A 19,971-nucleotide genomic window follows, 5' to 3' on the forward strand; every position below is an offset into this window, starting at 1 on the left:
GACACCAAAATCCTTTTCCAGCCGGGTGGTCTCCAACGCGACAAGATGGAGCAGTCGCTGCGGGGGAGTCTAGCTAGGTTGGGTGTGTCTAAGGTCTCTTCCTCCTCCCCCTCCCTATCCTACCTTGATAACATCAACCAGCTAAGAAGAGATGAAGGTCAACACACTCTACGCACACGCCCCAGACCCCACAACCCCCATCGCCGAACAAGCCGCCAACTTCGACGCCCTCTACCGCGCGGGACTATTCACCTCTCTCGGGCTGTGCAACTACTCTCCCGCCCAGCTCACCGAGTGGCTCGCTATTTCCCAGTCTCAGAGCCTCATCGCCCCTACCGTCTACCAAGGCCAGTATAACCTGCTGTGTCGGGGCTACGAGACGAGTCTCTTCCCCTTGCTACGCCAGCACAGAATCCGCTTCGTGGCGAACTCGCCTCTCGCGGGGGGATTTCTCACTGGGAAGTTGACCTTCGCGACGGGGGCGGCGCAGCTAGTGGGAACGCGGTTTGAGGTAGGCGAGGGGAATCTGGTTGGGGGATTGTTCCGCGCTTGGTATGATCGAGAGGTGTTTCATGAGGCGGTTAGGAAAATGAGGGAGGTGGTTGCTGCTGAGGGATTGTTGGATGGGGGAGGGGAGAAGCAGGTGATGGCTTGCGTTGCGATGCGGTGGGTGTTGTTTCATTCGGGGCTGCGTGGGGAGTGTGGGGATGCGGTTGCTGTTGGGCCTGGCTCGGTGGGACAGCTCGAGACGTATTTGAAAGCTAGAGAGGAGGGACCGTTGTCGGGAGAGTTGGCCGGGGTGCTTGGGGGGTTGTTCGAGGGGGTCAAGGCTGAGGCGGAGGGGATTATCACGGTGGGATGGTGGACTTGGTGATGTATTCGATAGGGGTGGGAATGGCTTCATGGTTAGTTGACAATGGGATTATGATATTCTATTTTTAGGATGTAGGGATATATGGGTGGGACTGCATCGCTGACTGCATTATTATCTCCATATGTATCTGTCTGGTCCATATTTGTATATCTACGTCTATCCGACCTACATCTGTACTGATACCTAAACCCATAATTCTACCTATGTCCATGACAATTCCCTATCTATACTATATCGGCCTATCTCTACACCTATACATATATCCATCTCTTTCTATTTTCACATCTGAAGCTTACTTATATCTATACACGATGACAATGCTCCTTCTCCTCTCCCTCCCCATCCTAGCCCTAACTTCCTCCATCCCCGACTCTATCCCCATCCTTCCCAATCCCATCCCCAACTCCAATTCATCCTGTTACTGCCTCCCCCAAGACCCCTGCTGGCCCTCCCTCAAACAATGGTCCCAATTCAACCATACCATCGCCGGCGCCCTCATAGCCACCATCCCCCTCGCCAGTCCCTGCCACTCCCACTCCCCCTTCACCCCCTACAACGCCGCCCAATGCGCCGCCATCCGCAACAACTGGCCCCTCCCCAGCACTCACTACAAAACCTCCTCCTCAATCATGGCCCCCTTCTTCGCCAACCAGTCCTGCGATCCCTTCCTCCCCGCCTCCTCCCGCTGCATCCTCGGCACCTACGTCGCCTACGCCGTCCGCGTCTCCTCCCCGTCCACTATCAAAGCAACCCTCGCCTTCGCACGCACCCACAACATCCGCCTCGTCATCCGCAATACCGGCCACGACTACCTAGGTAAATCTACTGGCGCAGGCGCCCTCGCTATCTGGACTCACCATCTGTCCAACATAACCGTGCATAAAACCTACCACTCTGGCCAGTACACCGGCCCGGCACTCACAGTCGGAGCAGGCGTCCAAGTCTACGCAGCCGCAGAAGCCGCTCACTCCCATAACCTCGTCGTCGTCGGCGCCAATGCCGTGACAGCCGGCCTCGCAGGCGGATACTCCCAAGGAGGCGGCCACAGCCAGCTGACGTCCACCTTCGGCCTCGCCGCTGACCAGGTCCTACACTGGGAGGTTGTCCTCCCCGAGACCGGCCAGCTCGTCACGGCTGCGCCGACGGGACCTCACGCAGACCTCTACTGGGCTCTCTGCGGTGGTGGAGGCGGCGTTCATGCCATCGTCGTCTCTATGACCGTCAAGGCTCACCCGGAGCTGCGAACTGCATCTGCGAATCTGTCATTCGTGGGAGGTGGAGTGAGCTTCCGTCGTGGCGTGGATGCTTTTGTTAAGACATTGCCGTGTTTGCTGGATGCGCGCTGTGTCGTCGTCTGGTTGTTGGCGGATGGGTTGTTCTCTGTGACGCCGGTGACGCTTCCGGCGGGAGATAAGGAGTCGTTGGGGCGATTGATGGGGGGTGTGGTTGAGACGCTGAAGAGGGAGAATGTCTCATACTGTATTTCTCTCTTTTCTTATCTCTTGCCCTTCCCTTTCTATCACACCATTCTAACTGCTATACAAACTAACTAACCCCCAAAGCATACTACATAAACGACTTCCCCACCTACCACGAAAGCTTCAACACCATGAGTCCTCCCCTCAATATAACAGAGTACAACATCGGCGGACGACTCATTCCGCGTTCTGTCGTGGAGTTCAATGCTTCTGCGTTTACAGATACCCTGTGGGATATTGTTCGCCAGGGGGGCGTCATTTCCGGCATCACTGTTAATGCTACCTTGCATAATCACGATAGTAACGGTAGGAAGAAAGTGGAAAATGCTGTCCTCCCGGCTTGGAGAACGGCTGCTGCTAATATTGTTGTTGCTTTGTATGTCCTTTGTTTCTCCATCCCCGCCTCCTATGCTCTTGAACGGAACAACGATAATAATAAGATGAAGACCATTCAACTACACATCCCAATCCACCAACCTCGCTCACCAATCCCTCATAACACATACATTTCTCCCCGCCCTCGACCGTCTCTTAGTCTCCCCCTCCACCGGGGCTCCTGTCGCCGCCGCAGCCTACCTCAACGAAGCAAACTTCCGCGAACCACACTGGCAGAGTGTTTTCTACGGGAGTAACTATCCCCGTCTGCTGGCTATCAAGAATAAGTATGATCCGCGGGGGGTCTTGTATGCTGCGACTGGTGTGGGGAGTGAGGCGTGGGTTGTGGAGGAGAGCGATGGGAGGTTGTGTCGGGTTTAGCTATCTTACCTTGTCTTACCTATTGGACTTGGGATTGGGTTTTGCTATTTTGAGGTTTTTCACTTGTATTGTGAGTTTTGAAAGGAAGTGTAGTCACCGCGTTTAGACAACTCTGAGTAAATGTAAAGTTTCTCCAAGAATATGAATCTGGTTATCTTGAACAACACCTGAATGCAAAAAAGACAGCCTAACTACCTCCCTCAAGCACCCGCACAACTTCCCCCTGATCCAACATCCGCGCATACTCCAGCGCCGTGCGCCCATTCGCATCCCTAATACTCAGATCAACACCTTCATCAACCAAATAACGAACTACATCCACTTTCCCAAACCCAGCAGCCTTATGCAGCGCCGTCCCGCGAGGCATGAAGCAGAATAGCGCTCTCGAAGAATAATGCCCCTCGTACATCGTCGAATTAATATCTGCCCCATTTGCAATGAGAAGTTTCAAGACGGGGATATTATCTGAGCACCGTTCAACTGCATGATGAAGGAGCTGGCCCTTTCGGACATCTCCGCCATGTCTGAACATGAGCTGGATAACTGATATCGAGGCGCTCTCGACGGCGAGGGAGAGTGGGGTGAGGTCTATTATGCATTGTTGATTGGGATCGGCTCCGTGGTTGAGGAGCCATGTTGTTATTTCTTCGTCTGTGATAGCGTAGCTGAGTGATGGAATAATGTTACCATGTTATTTATTCCTGATAACAAGATCAAGAACAATATTGTTAGGACGAGTCTCACTCACCCAAGTACAGGAGGTCTAAGCTCGCTAACAGACTGATTGATATCCCAACCTTTCTCAAGGAAAACTTCCAGAGTATCCTTCCCTTGTACCTCGACGGCTTCCAGTGCATAGAGTGGATCCATGGGCAAGCCGCGATCAAGAGGTTCGCTGATGAACTGGACTTTGTGTCGGTTGATGGCGTCGATCATAATCGCGTAGCAATCGCATATGCTGAAGTCCTCCGATGAAGAAGAGTTTCGTAAGTTGAGAATGTCCCGGATTGATTGGATATCATCATTGACGCAAGAAGTGTGCAGTTTCTTGAGAGTCGCTGGGGGTGTGAGAGTTGGAGGTTGGGGATACTCGCTTGGTTGGATTGGGGGGGTGTCTGGTGGAGGGAGGATGTTCGTGGCGGTTTGGTACTAGTACTATCACGCTTACCTTTGGGGGCTGTATGGCGAGGGAGGTAATCAAATTATTTCTAGATCATCAGATCCCCGAAAAAGACTTGAGAATATTTTTGAAAGGATGATTCAAGACTTGTCTATACCTTTGTTGTATGACTTACGTGCTGGGACTGTCCTTGGGTAGGTGCATGTACTAGGAAAGTTACGGAGTCAGGAGCACCAGGTGAAAACACCACGATTCTCCCTCCAAAATCCACGCACGCTCGTGGCCTTTTCCGTCACCCAGATTTACTCCGTACTGTGGTGATATTATTTAATATACTACTATGAATACTACAATACGATCAGATATACCGAACTCCATTGTATGGCTATCAAAAAAAGTGAGTCAAGGATATACATATAAACACAGGAAAATAAACACCAATTTTCAGGCCCTCATGCCACCCGACCATCGTGCTGCTAGCTTAGTACACACGCTTGAAAGGCGGCACCGGCTTGCACTCCGCCTCGTCCAGCGTGTTGGCCTCCACCGCACGGTACTTCAGGTCCACCTTGCCGTGGGCCTCCTTCTGCCACGTCAAGGTGTGCTTCATCCAGTTCTCGTCGTCACGCTCGGGGAAGTCTTCGCGCGCGTGGGCGCCACGGGACTCCTTGCGGTTGGCGGCGGCGATGGCGGTTTGGGAACTATATTCGTTAGTTATATATCAGAGGGCTAAGGGGAAAGAGGATGGGAAAGGGGACATACGCGCAAGTCAGCAGGTTGCGGAGCTCGAGAGTCTCAACCAGATCAGAGTTCCAGATCATGCTGCGGTCCTTGGTGCCGACCTGGTCGAACCAGGAGTCGACCTCGGTCACCTTCTCGACACCCTCGTCCAGACTGGCCTGCGTGCGGAAGACGGACACGTCAGTCTGCATGGACTTCTGCATGGCGTTGCGGATCTCGTGGGTCGACTTGGGGCCGTCGGCGTTGCGGACAAAGTCCAGGTCCTTGATCGACTGCGCACCCGCGTCGGAGCTCAGCTCCTTATGGGGCTGGCCGGGGGTGGCGATGTCGCGGACGCGGTGAGACACGGCACGACCGAAGACGACCAGATCCAGCAGGGAGTTGGCACCCAGACGGTTGGCACCGTGCACCGACACGCACGCGGCCTCACCGCAGGCGTACAGACCGGGGACGACCTGGTCCTGGCCCTGCTCGTCGACGGTCACGACCTCGCCGGTGAACTTGGTGGGGATACCACCCATGTTGTAGTGGACGGTGGGCAGCACGGGGATGGGCTGCTTGGTGACGTCGACACCGGCGAAGATAGAGGCGGTCTCGGAGATACCGGGCAGACGCTCGTGCAGCAGCTCGGCGGGCAGGTGGCTGAGCTGCAGGTAGATGTGGTCCTTCTCGGGACCGACACCGCGGCCCTCGCGGATCTCCAGGGTCATCGAACGCGACACGACGTCACGCGAGGCCAGATCCTTGGCGGTCGGGGCGTAACGCTCCATGAAACGCTCACCCTCGGAGTTGAGCAGGTAGCCACCCTCACCACGGGCACCCTCGGTGATCAGGCAGCCGGCACCGTAGATACCGGTGGGGTGGAACTGGACGAACTCCAGATCCTGGTTGGGGAGACCGGCACGGGCCACCATGGCCATACCGTCACCCGTGCAGGTGTGGGCGGACGTGCAGCTGAAGTAGGCACGGCCGTAGCCACCGGTGGCCAGGACGGTGTGGTGGGCCTTGAAGCGGTGCAGGGTGCCGTCCTCCTGGTTGTAGGCGATGATACCGCGGCACTCACCGTCCTCCATCAGGAGATCGAGGGCGAAGTATTCGATGAAGTAGTTGGTGTTGTGGCGCAGCGACTGGCCGTAGAGGGTGTGCAGCAGCGCGTGGCCGGTTCGGTCCGCGACGGCGCAGCAACGGTAGGCCTGGCCACCCTTGCCGAAGTCCTTGGACTGACCACCGAAGGCACGCTGGTAGATCAGACCGTCCTCGGTACGCGAGAAGGGGCATCCGTAACCCTCGAGCTCACGGATACTGGCGGGGGCTTCACGGGTCATGTAGTGGATGGCGTCCTGGTCACCCAGCCAATCAGAGCCCTTGACGGTATCGTACATGTGCCACTTCCAGTCGTCGGGGTGCATGCTATTGGGCGAATTGTTAGCATTGAGAGGCTGCCAGTCCGCAATGTAAACCTACTTTCCAAGGGCAGCGTTGATACCACCCTGAGCAGCGACCGTGTGACTTCTCGTGGGGAAGAGCTTGGAGACACAGGCAGTGTTGAAGCCGGCCTCGGCAAGACCGAAGGCGGCACGCAGACCGGCACCACCGGCACCGACAACGACGGCATCGTACTCGTGATCCTGCCAAAATCAGACCTCATGTACCTTCAGAGGGACACTCTGCGGTATCGCTTACAATCACGGGGTACTTGTCGGAGATGTAGCCATTGGCCTCCTTGGCGCGCATGGGTCCATTGCCGAAGATGCGGGCTGGCGGAGGAATTGAGTTAGCACCACGGTCACCTGGTCGTATTGAAATAGACAGTGCATACCAGCCGGACGCGACGAGGAGAAGAGACGTCTTTGATCCCGGAGGGCGCGGGAGATCTATAGGCATAATATGTCAGTGCAGTTCCAGGAGAAACGCGCATCGCAGGATCGTGGGAATTGCCGGCCTACCTTGTGCGCGGGAGCCAGGCTCCGCAAGCTCAGGGAGCTCATGATTGCGAATCAGAAGAAAAGAGGAGACACTTTTCCAATGATTCCAAGAAGGAGATATCACAGAGTGGAGAGGGGGGGAGGGGGGAGGGCAGCAGAAGAAGGGCTGAGGTGGTGCTTGCAAGCAGCACTTTCAGATCGACGTTTCTGTTGGAAGCAGAGTCTGGCTGACATAATCCACGGCATACTGCCGACGGGGAAGACCGGGGCCGAGCCAGCCAATCAGATCCCGGGCAGTGGTAAGCACCTCGGGCGGCCGGCGGGATCTGATTGGTGCAGGGCGGCCCCGGCACGTGGTCGGGGTTCCTTTTAACCCGGAGTGCGCGAAGTCTCGGAGCAAGACGGCAGACACCTGAGGCGTCGTGTGTCTTTTGTGGGGTATTTAGGGGCACTGGCCTCGAGGAGGTAGCTTCTAGGTACTACTATCTAATATTGATTCTACGTAGTCCTGGTCAGGGAACAAGGTGTCGGTCGATAAAGTGACGTGGTCATGTGACCCCGTTGCAGCCGACGATGCCGCGGATCGGAGAAACGGCGTCATGATTCCGGACTACTCTTATGTACCAACTACCTTAAAGTAGTAGTCGTACCCAAGATCTACCATAGCTCTACCGAACTACGGAGTACTCCGCATCGAATGAATCACCAATTACTTCTCAATATTCCATGAGTAGATAACCCCAATGTCATGTAATAAATATGATTGGTCGTACAATGTCCCTGCTATGCCATAACCCCAGGGAAATTAATTGTACTGCATGTACGTCGCCGTCGAGTTGAACTTCAGGTTGCCCTTGATCACCTTGTCCACCGCGGCCAGGAAGTCCTTCTCCGTGGCCACCTTGCGGCGGGCCCGGATGGCAAACATACCGGCCTCTGTGGCCACACTGCGGAGCTCCGCACCCGTGGAGTTCGGGCACAGTCGAGAGATCAGCTCCCATCGGATGTCCCGCTCCACCGACATGCTCTTGGCGTGAATGCGGAGGATGTTGGCACGGCCCTCCACGTCGGGGAGGGAGAACTCGATCTTACGGTCAATACGACCCGGACGCATGAGGGCCGGATCCAAGATGGACGGTCGGTTGGTGGCAAACATCACCTTGATGTTTCCACGGGCGTCGAACCCATCCAGCTGGGTGATCAGTTCCAGCATCGTTCGCTGCACCTCGTTGTCACCACCGGCGCCATCGTCGAAACGAGCCCCACCGACCGCGTCAATCTCGTCGAAGAAGATGATGCAGGCCTTCTTGGTCCGTGCCATCTCGAAGAGCTCCCGGACCATCCTGGCACCTTCACCGACATACTTCTGAACCAACTCGCTACCGATGACACGGATGAACGTGGCGTCTGTTCGGTTGGCGACGGCTCGAGCACACAGCGTCTTACCGGTACCGGGAGGACCGTACAACAGCGCACCCTTGGGCGGGTCAATACCGAGATTCACGAAGCGCTCGGGGGACAGCAGTGGCATCTCGACCACTTCTCGCAGCTTCTCGATCTGATCTTTGCAACCACCAACATCTCCGTATGTTACGTCAGGCTTGTCCTCCACCGTCATCATCGTCACGCTCGGGTCGATCTTGGGGGGGAGAGGGAGCATGATCTGGTACTTGTTGCGGTCGACACTAATCCGGTCAGCCGTTGAAAGAGACGGGAGAGGAAATCCATGGATAGGATAATGTAGTAGACTTACCCAACTCGCATCCCTTCCTCGATATCCGTAGGACTCACGCGCTCCCCTAGATTGACAACGAACTTGGCGATCTGCTTCACGTTGATCACATATTTGCTCTTGTCCGAGTCCTTCTCATCTTGAATGATCTTTGTGCACCGAGCCACCTGCAACGGCTGCTCCTCCGCCATACGTTGTCGGTCCGCAGCGACATCCCAAAGGTGTGGCGGTGCGAGACCGGTATCGGATTCCTAAACCGTCAGATCCAACCATCCCACGGAGGTTTCGAATCAAAAAATACCTTCACGCCGATCTTCTCATTGACGCTCGATTGTTTGTCCTTGATCTGTTTCTCCAGCTTCTTTAATGCGTTGGCGTAGGGCGCGGCGCCGTATGTTTTCAGTACTTGGATATCACTAGTCCGGTTAGTATTATCCACACCATATGACCGGGAGGTTCTCCATCTCTGTCATATCGTTCTCATACCTATCTGTCAATGGTGCGATCTTCTTCTCGGGTTCTTCGTCATCGGCGTAGGTCTTCTTGTACTTCTCCCAGTTCTCTCCCGTGGCGCTAGGCATGGTGAGAGTTGATGACAGTCAGTCAAACAGACGGGTTCAAACGGAGCACCAAGAATATAAGAAGCAAAATCGGAGATCTAAGAGTATCGTGCAGATAAGAGAAGACGATGGATGGGATAAGATGAAGCTGGGAGTATGATATGATATGATGATGTGGTCGAGAGCTTCTTTGAGTTGCCGCTCTCAGTCAGCAGCTGCAGCTGGCCTCACCGCCTTGCGGCCTGAACATTGAACTTCGATGAAATTCCAAGTGCCGCTCTCTCTCCCCCCTCAGGTTGTCGATTGTCATCTCCTCACTTCTGCCATTCCCCTTTTCCTCTCTTCTTTTACTTCTTTTTTGTTTCTTCAAGGTTCAATTTTCATATCTTCATCATGGCGACCGCAGCCACCCAGGGTGTCCCTGGAAATAACTCCTTCAAGGTGCGTTTCTTGGCGGAGAGAATTAACGTGTGGGCCGTTTTTAATGGCCGGACAGGATAAGGAGAAGCCCATGGCGGTGCGCGCCTCGAATATTCTCGCTGCGAGGGGTATGTATCTCAATGATCCTTGCATGTTACTGTACTAATGTGATTTAGCTGTTGCCGATGCCATCAGAACGGTATGCGTATCCATGTACGGCATGGTCAAATGAGGGGCTAACCCACCAAACAGTCGTTGGGACCCAGAGGCATGGATAAGATGGTAGGGTGGTCGTCTCTCCTATCAATTGACTTGAGACTAACGCGATAGTAGATCCAAACGCCAAAGGGCAACACTATCATCGTACGGACTCCGCGAATCTGACCCTACACACTCGCCCGCTAACCCCTCTTCCACCCCTCCGCAGACGAACGATGGAAACACGATGCTGAAGGATATGAGCGTCATGCACCCCGCCGCGCGCATGCTGGTTGATCTGAGTGCCGCTCAGGATGTTGAGGCTGGTGATGGAACAACCTCGGTCGTCGTCATCGCGGGCAGCTTGTTGGGTGCCGCCGAGCGGCTGCTGGCCAAGGGCCTTCACCCCACCGTCATCGCCGAATCCTTCCAGAGAGCCGCCGGCGCCGCCGTCGAGATCCTCCACAGCATGTCCCGTCCGATCAACTTGATGGACCGTACCGTCCTGCTCCAGGCCGCCTCCACGTCGCTTTCCTCGAAGATCGTGTCGCAGCATTCCAACCTCCTGGGCCCCATGGCCGTTGACTCGGTGCTGAAGGTTGTCGACCCCAAGACTGCGGAGAACGTCGATCTGCGAAACATTCGTATTGTCAAGAAGGTCGGCGGAACGATCGAGGACAGTGAGATGGTGGACGGTCTGGTCCTGAACCAGCAGGTCATCAAGAGCAGCGGTGGTCCCACACGAGTTGAGAAGGCCCGGATAGGTCTGATCCAGTTCCAGCTCAGTCCCCCCAAGCCTGATGTGCGTGAACCTCTACTTCCCAGTCTATGGTCTGCCAGTCACTGACACCTTTGAAATGCAGATGGAAAACCAGATTGTCGTGAACGACTACCGTCAAATGGACAAGATCCTCAAGGAAGAGCGCCAGTACCTGCTTAACATGGTGAAGAAGATCCAGAAGACCAAGTGCAATGTCCTCCTCATCCAAAAGTCCATCCTCCGCGATGCCGTCAACGACCTTTCCCTCCACTTCCTTTCTCGTCTGAAGATCGCTGTGGTCAAGGACGTCGAGCGTGACGAGATCGAGTTCTTGTCCAAGAGCCTCGGCTGCAAGCCCGTGGCGAACATCGACTCGTTCACGGAGGACAAGTTGGGTACCGCGGATCTGATCGAGGAAGTCCAGGCCTCCGGTGCCCGCTACGTGAAGATCACGGGCATCAAGGCTCCCCTTGTCCCCACCAACCAGACCGTGTCCCTCGTCGTTCGCGGCGCCAACAGCCTCATCCTGGACGAAGCCGAGCGTTCCCTGCACGACGCCCTCTGTGTGATCCGCTGTCTGGTGAAGAAGCGCGCCCTCATTGCCGGTGGTGGCGCCCCTGAGATCCAGGTCGCCCACGCCCTGGCCATGCGCTCCCGCGAGCTGACGGGCACCGAGGCCATCTGCTTCAAGGCCTTCGCCGACGCCATGGAGGTCATCCCTACGACGCTCGCCGAGAACGCCGGTCTCAACTCGATCAAGGTGGTCACCGACCTGCGCCACCGTCACGCGCAGGGCCAGCACAACGCCGGCGTGAGCATCCGCAGCGGCGGTGTCAAGGACGACATCACCGAGGAGAACATCTTGCAGCCTCTCCTGGTCAGCACCAGCTCCATCGAGCTGGCGGCCGAGACGGTGAAGATGATTATGAGAATTGATGACATCGCCCTGTCGAGGTAATTTCGGCGGGTGGGTGCGAGGATAGAAAAGCCGTGGTATATTATGATGAGTAATTACAAAAGCAAGGGTGACCTGAATAGATTCGTGGTTTATCAATGCCTTCATGATCTTACTAGATTGGCAGTTTTACTATGACAGCCTACGCCATGTCTACTATATACGGTTCGTACATATGTATCATTCCAAGTAACAATGTTCTTTCTTGTCCAAGGACCATCTTCCAACTATCGACAATAACCATGACAAGGACAATTCGTAGATGATTTCTGTCAACATGTAACAAGTGCTTATAGTCCACAGCAAAACAATCTTTACATGGAATCAACCATTCACTGGCCCTTTCACTACACACATGAATATCAATTGTCCCCATGACTGGTTTCAGAACAATGAATGGGCCAGCAAGCATTCAGTAGCAATGGCCTCCTTGATGAATATTTATACCCCTTTCTCTCCTCTCTTCTATTTCTGCTTTACTCTTCTATCATAGACCTTTCCCTCTGCCCGTATCTTACCCTATTTACTACGTCTACTGTTCAAACTCACATTCTCAAGCCACGAGATATCTATATACATATATCCATCAAACCGGATCTAATTCTATATCCCCTCCAGCCAAGATATACAGTCTTCAACAATCATCCACCAGAAAAAGTATCAATATCAAGTCAGACTATACAAACCTTCCAGACGCAATATAGCCACCTAGCTAACAGATCTATATCAGACATAACAATCGTCATCGCCTCGCCCACCGTGCTTGTGGCTCTCTCCGGGACCGGAAGAGGCAGTGAACATACATATCTAGAACCAGTTCATCAGCGGCCTGTTAAAAATCTGGCTGGTTGACTGCCAATCGCAATTCTTCGAGTGTCATTGTTCCGGGGCAGTTGTTACGCTCGTACATCGAGCATATACCCTTTCTGAAGATATACGTACTGCAACTCTCTTGTACATCTCACTCTCAAGTAAGTATTGTCTCAATCCCAGCGCTGATCGTCTCGCATGTGTTGTTGATTGCAATAGTGGTGTGGCTAGCTTCATACTTGTACCCATGAGCTTTTCAGTGCTTGTAGGAGTGCTGAACTCCAGAAATAATACAGACCCCGGCCGTTAAACTGTGCCCTGACAGAACATGGGCCATTCGTGCCTCCGGGTATGATACACTTCTTGTTTAATGGGGCGCCCATTACTATGGATTGATTCCAAAAAAAAAACCCCCAAACTAGAGACAACAACTAAACATCTTGCAACAAACCTGCACGAAACAATTTTTTGAGCACGGCGTTGAACACACCAGACTGGACTACCAGCCGGTGCCAGACCCATGGACCCTAAGTCAGTGGAAGCAGCCCATATCTGTCGTCCTTGGGCTATCCGCTTCGGTTCACCAATGAGTTGCCTGGAACCAACATGACCAATCTGCCGTTGTTCGTGGATAGATTTTCTTGCTTGGCCTATGGTGGACTGGTTGCGGCAGAAATCCGAGCGAAGCTGGAAATTCTTCTCGAGCCCCTTATTACCAAAGATTGGAATAACGTTACGTTTTCCGCATCGTTGGTCTGAGATGTGTGGCGTTATGAGAGAGTAGGCTATATGTCTGATGCCTCCGTGTAAAGAAGTTATCCTTCAAGGATGATTGTGCAAGGATTAAGGTAGCTATTGACGAGGTCGATGAGGGTGAGCTGCACCCCTTCTGAGCAGCCCAGACTGGTGTATACACCAGCTGGGCTTGGTCCGTCGCCCCGCTCTTTGCGACAGAGGTTGGATGAATCCAAGTACGGAGAGGACGGTAGCCACCAGGCTGCGTGGGTCTGCAACGGCGTTGTTGTTGACTCCAGCGCAAGGGATGCTCTGGAAATGGAGAAATATGTCCCAACTCCTATGGATGATATCACATACATGGGATTCCTTTGCACGAATAATGACCTAGCCCCGCGAATGTCCGACTGAGTGACTACTGGGTGTATCTTGCTGTGAAATTCCTAAGCACCAAGGAACGATACGAGAATTACCCAGCAGATTTTAATGCCAATGGAAACCTAGATCAGGGTCAAATCCCTGTGAGAAAACTACCAGTTGCGTACGCCTATGGTAGAACCTGGTTTCATGTCCCCAATGGTTACTACATCTTCACTAGAGACGCCGCGACGACACAGGTTTGGAATAAATGGGGGTATGAGTCTCTCGCAAGCACCAAACCCTAGCCGATGCGGTCTTTCACCCGACCTATCGCCGCCGGCATGCCCTCTGAGAGATATCCGCCCCTACCGAGTCCGCCCCTGCGGTTGCCTCCGCCATTGATGTCCGCATGTCGGTTCCGGAGAACGACTCCCCTTGCTGCCTGCGTTGTGTCCGGGCCGCAGGCCGGGAGGAAGCAGGGGTCGTCTGCTTCACCAATACCGGACGCCTCGTTTGTACGCGCTGCCAGTTTTCCACTTGTCAACACTCGCCGTTTTGGTCCCCTTCAGCACCTGTGGTGCATGCATTGTATCCCTACGTCCTTGGAAAATTTCAGGGCCAGTGTCGATGTGCCACTCGACGACTCTTGCTCCATGAACGACAAGGCATATGTGCTGTTCCCGCCGGAACTCAGTGTGTCGACCACATATGCAGCAAGCGGCCCGTATATTGAACAATCCAGAGTTCAACAGATATTTGACAGCAATCACCACGGACAACTGCACGAATCTACGTGGGCTTCAAGATGCCCTACTCACCCAGCTGGTAGTTGTTTCTGTGGCGAATCCTCGGCGATTATGTGTATGTCAACTGGGCCGTCGCCAAGCGGGCGTCCTTGGAGTCTCTGTCGGTCACCAACCATTTCCGAGCTTGTGAAAATGTGCTACTTGAATCCCATGAGTCGATGTATTTAAGTGAGGCTCTAGACATGCTCATCGAAGCAAGATACGGTGCATGCTTTGCTTGCGTACCGCGATCAAGAACCACGGTCTGACCAAGGACGAATCCTTCGGTATTCGCCATGATGGGCGGGAAAACTTCTGTGCTTTGTTGGCAGTGTTCTCAAGATACTTTGACATCGATTATTTCTGGCGACCTGATGTTCCAGGGGGCGCGGATATCACATATCACTGTAAATAGTGGTCACGTCTACAAGGGAGACGCGGCGGAAAAGTGGCCGCTAGTCGACCAGCTCTTGTTTTTTGACAGCATAGCTGACTTCCCGCCAGCTCACGTCCATTTATCAGACGCTTGGGCGTACTTTGCGGTGAAATACGCTCCAGCGACTCAACGTGCTAAACGTTGGCCCTTGGATTTCACAGCAAAGGGTTGTTTCCGTTCGGAACGCACTCCAAAGCACCCAACGGTCTGGATCTCCCGCGATGGTATTCCGTATTTCCCGGTGTACCGGGGTTACTAATTGCTGGGGGGGACGCTGCGACACAGGGTCGATGCTAGCTACTAGAAGACAAGGAGACTGCACGCCCAGAACGGGCAAAGGAAATATTCTCTTATGGAAAATATGGTCCCTGGTTTCGCACGAAAAGAGCAACAGCCGGCAAAGTATCTTGTTCAGCCCAGGAAACCAGCCGGTGTCCATTCTTTGCTAGCATTGTGCCGTGGGTCTCCATATAACCACTGGTCTTTTTGTGTAAAGGCCGGGCCCGCATGATCTGCCGCCATTCTATCCCTACTACAACGGGATGGATACGATGCTCGACTTCGCGGGGGATGGACGTGCTTACGAGCAGTGAGCGCTATGCTGGCTGATACCTTTTGGGATATTGATGGTGGATCTTGGGTACTTATAACTATACTTTGGGATTTGTTGGAAGCATTCTGATGGATGGATTGGCTCTTTCTATTGTGGGTGTTGGGTTATAATATTTGTTTAGCTGCTGTTACTTGCTATAGAGAAGGGATTTTTTCCTAAAGTTTCATTTTATATCTTATTCATTTTTTTTTTCTTTAAAATAGTTGAATGATCATCGTAAATCCTGACTGGCTGGAGTGGAAAATAAGACTGGCTAGAGTGGAAATAAAAGGTCGTATATCGCTATAACATACAAACAGCGCTGTCATTCTGTAAAGTGTGTGGGGATATGGGTATGAAAAAAGAAAACGTATTAAAAAGAAGGGAAAGAAGCAAGCATATGCTCATTAAAACCACCGTCAATCTCTCTCGTCGGATGATTGTAGTCCCTAGGGGAACTCCAGAAAGTCCGACATGCCGAGGTCCCCATAATTGAGGAGATCCCCGTGGTTCATGAAATCCCCATGGGTGAAAACGCCCGCGTTGACGTTGAACACGTTAGGATCGTACATGGCCAAGGCGTCATTGAAGAAAGTTGTATCGCAGGTAGCAAAGGTGTCGTTGCTGAAGAGTTCAATGTCCCCAACAGGTGGCATCATGGCGTTGTTGGGGAACATTTCCATCTCTGGCGAAGTCGAGTAGCCCATTGCGGGCATCGGGGGCGGCTGGGAGAAGTCGATCATGGGCTCGGGGAGAGGATTGGACATGGGGGTCGAGAAGGTGGTGGTCGTCGACTGGGGGCTTTCCGACACCTTGTTGTCCTTCTTCCGCCCGTTGTTCTTGGTCCTCGTGTAGGTCCACCCGTGAGTCTTTTCCATGTGCTGCTTCACGTTGCTGTGCCGCCGGGAGACGTAGGCGCAATCTTCAAACTCGCACTGGTAGAAGGTGGGGTTGGGGCTGTGTTTGTCGTTCCAGTGCCTCTCGTTCTCTTTCGAGGTAGGCCAGCCAATCTTGTAGTACTTGCAAGTGGCGTCGGGGCACTTGTGCGGCCGCTCGTGGGTCTTCTCGTGTTTCCTGCCTAGGGTTAGTCGCCAAGATGGAAGGGAGACGGTGTGAAGATGTGGGATCTTACGAGAGATCACAATGCCGCTTGAACACCTTGTCACATTGCTTGCACTTCTGGTTGATGTTCATCGGGGGAGCGTCCTTCTTGCGTCGAGCCATGGATCGCTCGGCACCTTCGTCGGCACTGCCCAGGCTCAAGGTCCGCTTGAACGTCGGAATGGGGGCGGCACTGTAGGGCTCCCCGGTGCGCAGGGAAGTCGACTTCTCGCCCTGGTGGACAACAAACTGGGCAGGGTGTCCGGTCTGGGACAGGCCACCTTCCAACGTGAGTCGAGGGGTTTCCCCCGTCGGGTTTCGAGACGCCTCGTCACGAATCACCTTGTACCGTCTGATTTCATCAATGAGATCGGCAAAGTAACTGCTGCTGTAGGCCTTGTCTCCGGGCGTGTGGAGGTCTCGCGGACTGAGATGGGACACGGTCGCGCTCAGACACTCCACGGTAAGATAACAGAATGATTCATACGTCGAGAGAGTAACTCCATCGACACCCTGCGCGAAGGTTAGTTATGTTGGCAGTTTCGGGGGTTTCGTTAGTGATCACTTACGGGAGCCAAATTGGTGATCGACTTCTCGATGTCACGCAAATTGCGCAGGTTGTCGTTAACGACCTGCTCGCGGACCTCCTTCACTATCGAGTGGTATGGGCGGAGCGAATGTTGTTTGAGAAGCGGTATAAAGACCCACTTCTCCACCTCGGTGCGGCCGCGCTGGCTGAGCCCGCGGACCGAATCCTTGATGGTTCGCCCATCAACGAAATCCACTGGAGGGGTGTTAGTAAAAAATGGAAAGACAAGAGGAAGCAGATGACCGAACGTACTCTTTGCTCTGGTGGAAGCGTTCTCTTCGTTACTGCAAATAGATGTGCCGAGACCACTGTCCGAAGCGTGGCAGTGGGTATGGAGGTCCTTTTGAGGCTTCGTCTGGGGCGATGTGGAATCAGAGACCTTGTGGACCTCTGGAGCACGATGGTCGCTGTGACGCTGCAAGTAGGCGCGAGGAATTGGAAGGTCGTTCTGGAGATGGTTCTGGGTTTGTTTTTGAGGGATGTCGTTCTCGAACTGGCTGAGGATCTTGCTCATGCGATCCTGTCCGGCTGCGATCGCTTCCAAAGCCTTGGGACAAGTGGGAGAGCGTCGAGGTAGCTTCTGAAAACTGACTATGGGATCACGTTCCGACGAAGAAGTGTTTCGAGGGTGGAATGTTTCTCCTCTTTTCAAGCGGCGGTTCGGTGGTTGCGAGTCGGGTAGGGAAGAGTTGAGGAGGGAGGGGGGAGGGGTCTGTAGCGCCCGACGGCGAGGATGACGATGCATTGTCGTCGTTGTGTCTGAAGACATGACGGCGAAATTACACCTATATCGGACTACTGTGTAATTGTATGCTAATTAGCCTTCCGGTGCCGACGGAGATCGAGTTCGTGTTGAGTCACCGTCACCTACTTGACTTTGAAAACGGCTGTACGGCACGGATAGTTCCAACGATCCACGGGTTGTAGTGTGGCTGTCTCTCCAGATACACCAGAAACAGACAAGTTGATCGATTTGATAAGCCGGATGGTGATTCCTATCTGACAGAAGGAACTAATCTAGGTAGAGATCTCGAAATCCAGGCAACAGGCTCACGATAACCGATGGAGGTGGCCTATATAAACCAAGACCAGAAGACAGATGTCAGAAAAGTGGAGGATGGGAAGAATCAAGAGATGAGAGGTGAGGAAGAAGGAAGGAGGAGAAGAGACAAGAACCCTTTTCCCCTCTCGCTGTTGATGACCAAAGGAGGCTGAGACGACGTTGGCTGGATGTCTGCCTGATAGACGAATGGATCTATGCCTGATACGGTATAGTTGTGTCCGTATTTGGTTACTATTGGGCGTAGTGATTATCGATCACTCCACTCTGGCGTGTGTATTCAAATTACACTCCTATTACCCATTATGGCTTATTGATCTACTAGTCTGGGCGGTATTTACCCCGTCCATACCACTCTGGACAAGTGGAAAGTTCCCGATCAGACCCACCTCTTCCCACACATTGACCCAATGATAACTCCCATCGTCCACTTCTTGTCGCTTCTATCGTTATTCCATAAATAGTGACAAACCAACGGCTCTACAATGGATATCTCTGATTGGGTGTCCCAGAACGGAACGACTCGTTTTTGAAGGATGTCACTGACTTCTTTGTTGTCTTTCGTTTATAGTATGACCATCCACGGAACCGGTCCGAGGAGCCGTGTGTATCTTTCAGACGGCTCTAAACCACGGAACCCAAAGAACTCAATCCTTTTATAGTACTATATGGACAGGTTAAGTCGAGGTATGGATGTCTGGGGCAATATTACCAGTGTATTTTTTACCGTATTCTCGAACAGGGACAGAAGAGACAGAACAGGTCCCATCCTCATCACCATGCTCCACGTCAGCATGAGTTTCAGAGAATCATATCCAACCAGTCGAACCCTTCAATTCCTTCCACTGAGAGGTTCTGTCAGACCAGGGTGTGCGCCTTGTCGTCGTATGCGCGTCTTCGCCATGAGCCTCAAGTTGAGTGGGAGGCCAAGGCGCTGTCGTTGACCGCTCATCGTCGGGGTGTGTCCAATCATACCACCTGCACAGCCACCTTCGGTCGGTCAAGTCAAGTCAACGTCAACCGTTGCTCTTCCATTTCCGTGTCTCAGTTTCCACATCGTGTCTGAATCCATTCTCATCTAGTTCAAACCCTCGTACCCAAGTTTGGCCGAATATTGGCCCGGTCCAACCCGTCTAATGCTGTTGATCAGTTTGATGTTTTTTTACAAGATTTTTGTTTGGTTTCAATTTAGGTTTGTTATCATTTAGGTTTACCTTATTTCTATTTTATTTTTTTCTTTATTTTTCTTCGTACTCCGTAATATTATCTTGACGTCTGATTACTCTTTGATCGCGGTTGATTCGGATGTGGTTTGAATTCTCAACAAATCCACCATCACGAACGGCCACCTCCACTGGGACCACATACACCCACCGTACAGCCCCAAGTTCTATATCCCACTCAGGGGATCGCCAACATCATGGACAGGGTCTATCTGACGGGAATCCAGCCTAGTCCCATGTTCAAAAGGCAACACCATTTCTTTCCCCCCATTCCCATAAACGGCCATCGTTCTATCCGTAGCTTGCGTCATGGAATCGTAGTCAAGTTACCGAAGAAAGATCTAGACTTGACTGACAGCCTTGTGTATGGACTGGACTGGACAATTTTTCCAATGGGTGGCAGTGGTCAAGCCGACACTGCCACACGGAACATTGTCCCACGAGCTTGCCCGGCATTTATGCACTTTCCTCATGTGTGTTCTTGCATAGTTGGCAGTTACGTCCGAGAATGACAGACCACTCTAACGAACCCTTGTTATTATGCTAGTGGAGCTTTGTCTTGACATGGGTCGAAAAATAAATGAATAAAAGAAAATAAAATGTGATAAAAAAAAAAGATGTCATTTACAGAGATCCATGGATACTGGGGGAGTTGCTTATTCGTGATTGCGTATGCAGTGCGTACTCTACCTCCCATCTCGGTTTTCTCATGTTTGATGGCACACAGCGTCATGTTCCTTTTTTTGACAATGTTATATTTG

At 52.9% G+C, this 19,971-nt stretch overlaps 7 protein-coding genes across 7 annotated transcripts; 3 read left to right on the forward strand and 4 right to left on the reverse strand.

Moving 5' to 3' along the window:
- The first annotated feature begins 28 nt into the window (after window positions 1–28).
- P168DRAFT_286121 (Aldo/keto reductase) lies at window positions 29–1,092 on the forward strand. Its single transcript, XM_024836281.1, has one exon. It carries the CDS (start codon window positions 152–154, stop codon window positions 872–874), a length of 723 nt encoding a protein of 240 aa, XP_024696548.1. The 5' UTR covers window positions 29–151; the 3' UTR covers window positions 875–1,092.
- A 99-nt stretch (window positions 1,093–1,191) lies between these two features.
- On the forward strand, window positions 1,192–3,108 carry P168DRAFT_261983 (FAD-dependent oxidoreductase; the record flags this gene model as incomplete). Its single annotated transcript, XM_024834721.1, has 3 exons — window positions 1,192–2,353; window positions 2,437–2,728; window positions 2,799–3,108. 3 exons carry the CDS (start codon window positions 1,192–1,194, stop codon window positions 3,106–3,108), a joined length of 1,764 nt encoding a protein of 587 aa, XP_024696549.1.
- A 135-nt stretch (window positions 3,109–3,243) lies between these two features.
- On the reverse strand, window positions 3,244–4,223 carry P168DRAFT_300740 (ankyrin repeat domain-containing protein). Its single transcript, XM_024838462.1, has 2 exons — window positions 3,857–4,223; window positions 3,244–3,773 (listed from the first exon to the last, which is right to left on the reverse strand). Exons 1-2 carry the CDS (start codon window positions 4,042–4,044, stop codon window positions 3,296–3,298), a joined length of 666 nt encoding a protein of 221 aa, XP_024696550.1. The 5' UTR covers window positions 4,045–4,223; the 3' UTR covers window positions 3,244–3,295.
- Window positions 4,224–4,585: 362 nt separating this feature from the next.
- P168DRAFT_286123 (succinate dehydrogenase [ubiquinone] flavoprotein subunit) lies at window positions 4,586–7,061 on the reverse strand. The gene is made up of 6 exons (XM_024836282.1): window positions 6,916–7,061; window positions 6,789–6,843; window positions 6,653–6,726; window positions 6,434–6,597; window positions 4,991–6,379; window positions 4,586–4,929 (listed from the first exon to the last, which is right to left on the reverse strand). Exons 1-6 carry the CDS (start codon window positions 6,955–6,957, stop codon window positions 4,710–4,712), a joined length of 1,944 nt encoding a protein of 647 aa, XP_024696551.1. The 5' UTR covers window positions 6,958–7,061; the 3' UTR covers window positions 4,586–4,709.
- Window positions 7,062–7,676: 615 nt separating this feature from the next.
- On the reverse strand, window positions 7,677–9,352 carry rpt1 (proteasome regulatory particle base subunit RPT1). Its single transcript, XM_024840659.1, has 4 exons — window positions 9,113–9,352; window positions 8,928–9,042; window positions 8,648–8,877; window positions 7,677–8,579 (listed from the first exon to the last, which is right to left on the reverse strand). The coding sequence occupies exons 1-4, from the start codon at window positions 9,205–9,207 to the stop codon at window positions 7,700–7,702; spliced, it is 1,320 nt and encodes a 439-aa protein (XP_024696552.1). The 5' UTR covers window positions 9,208–9,352; the 3' UTR covers window positions 7,677–7,699.
- A 142-nt stretch (window positions 9,353–9,494) lies between these two features.
- P168DRAFT_308141 (chaperonin-containing T-complex subunit CCT4) lies at window positions 9,495–11,683 on the forward strand. Its single transcript, XM_024839167.1, has 7 exons — window positions 9,495–9,627; window positions 9,683–9,734; window positions 9,783–9,805; window positions 9,859–9,888; window positions 9,940–9,969; window positions 10,034–10,606; window positions 10,668–11,683. Exons 1-7 carry the CDS (start codon window positions 9,580–9,582, stop codon window positions 11,520–11,522), a joined length of 1,611 nt encoding a protein of 536 aa, XP_024696553.1. The 5' UTR covers window positions 9,495–9,579; the 3' UTR covers window positions 11,523–11,683.
- Window positions 11,684–15,423: 3,740 nt separating this feature from the next.
- ace1 (putative C2H2 transcription factor (Ace1)) lies at window positions 15,424–18,111 on the reverse strand. The gene is made up of 5 exons (XM_024834722.1): window positions 17,799–18,111; window positions 17,180–17,725; window positions 16,908–17,122; window positions 16,370–16,851; window positions 15,424–16,311 (listed from the first exon to the last, which is right to left on the reverse strand). The coding sequence occupies exons 2-5, from the start codon at window positions 17,694–17,696 to the stop codon at window positions 15,687–15,689; spliced, it is 1,839 nt and encodes a 612-aa protein (XP_024696554.1). The 5' UTR covers window positions 17,697–17,725; window positions 17,799–18,111; the 3' UTR covers window positions 15,424–15,686.
- Window positions 18,112–19,971: the final 1,860 nt, after the last annotated feature.

Source organism: Aspergillus campestris (genome assembly GCF_002847485.1).
Source record: "Aspergillus campestris IBT 28561 chromosome Unknown P168scaffold_1, whole genome shotgun sequence".
NCBI lineage: Eukaryota > Fungi > Ascomycota > Eurotiomycetes > Eurotiales > Aspergillaceae > Aspergillus > Aspergillus campestris.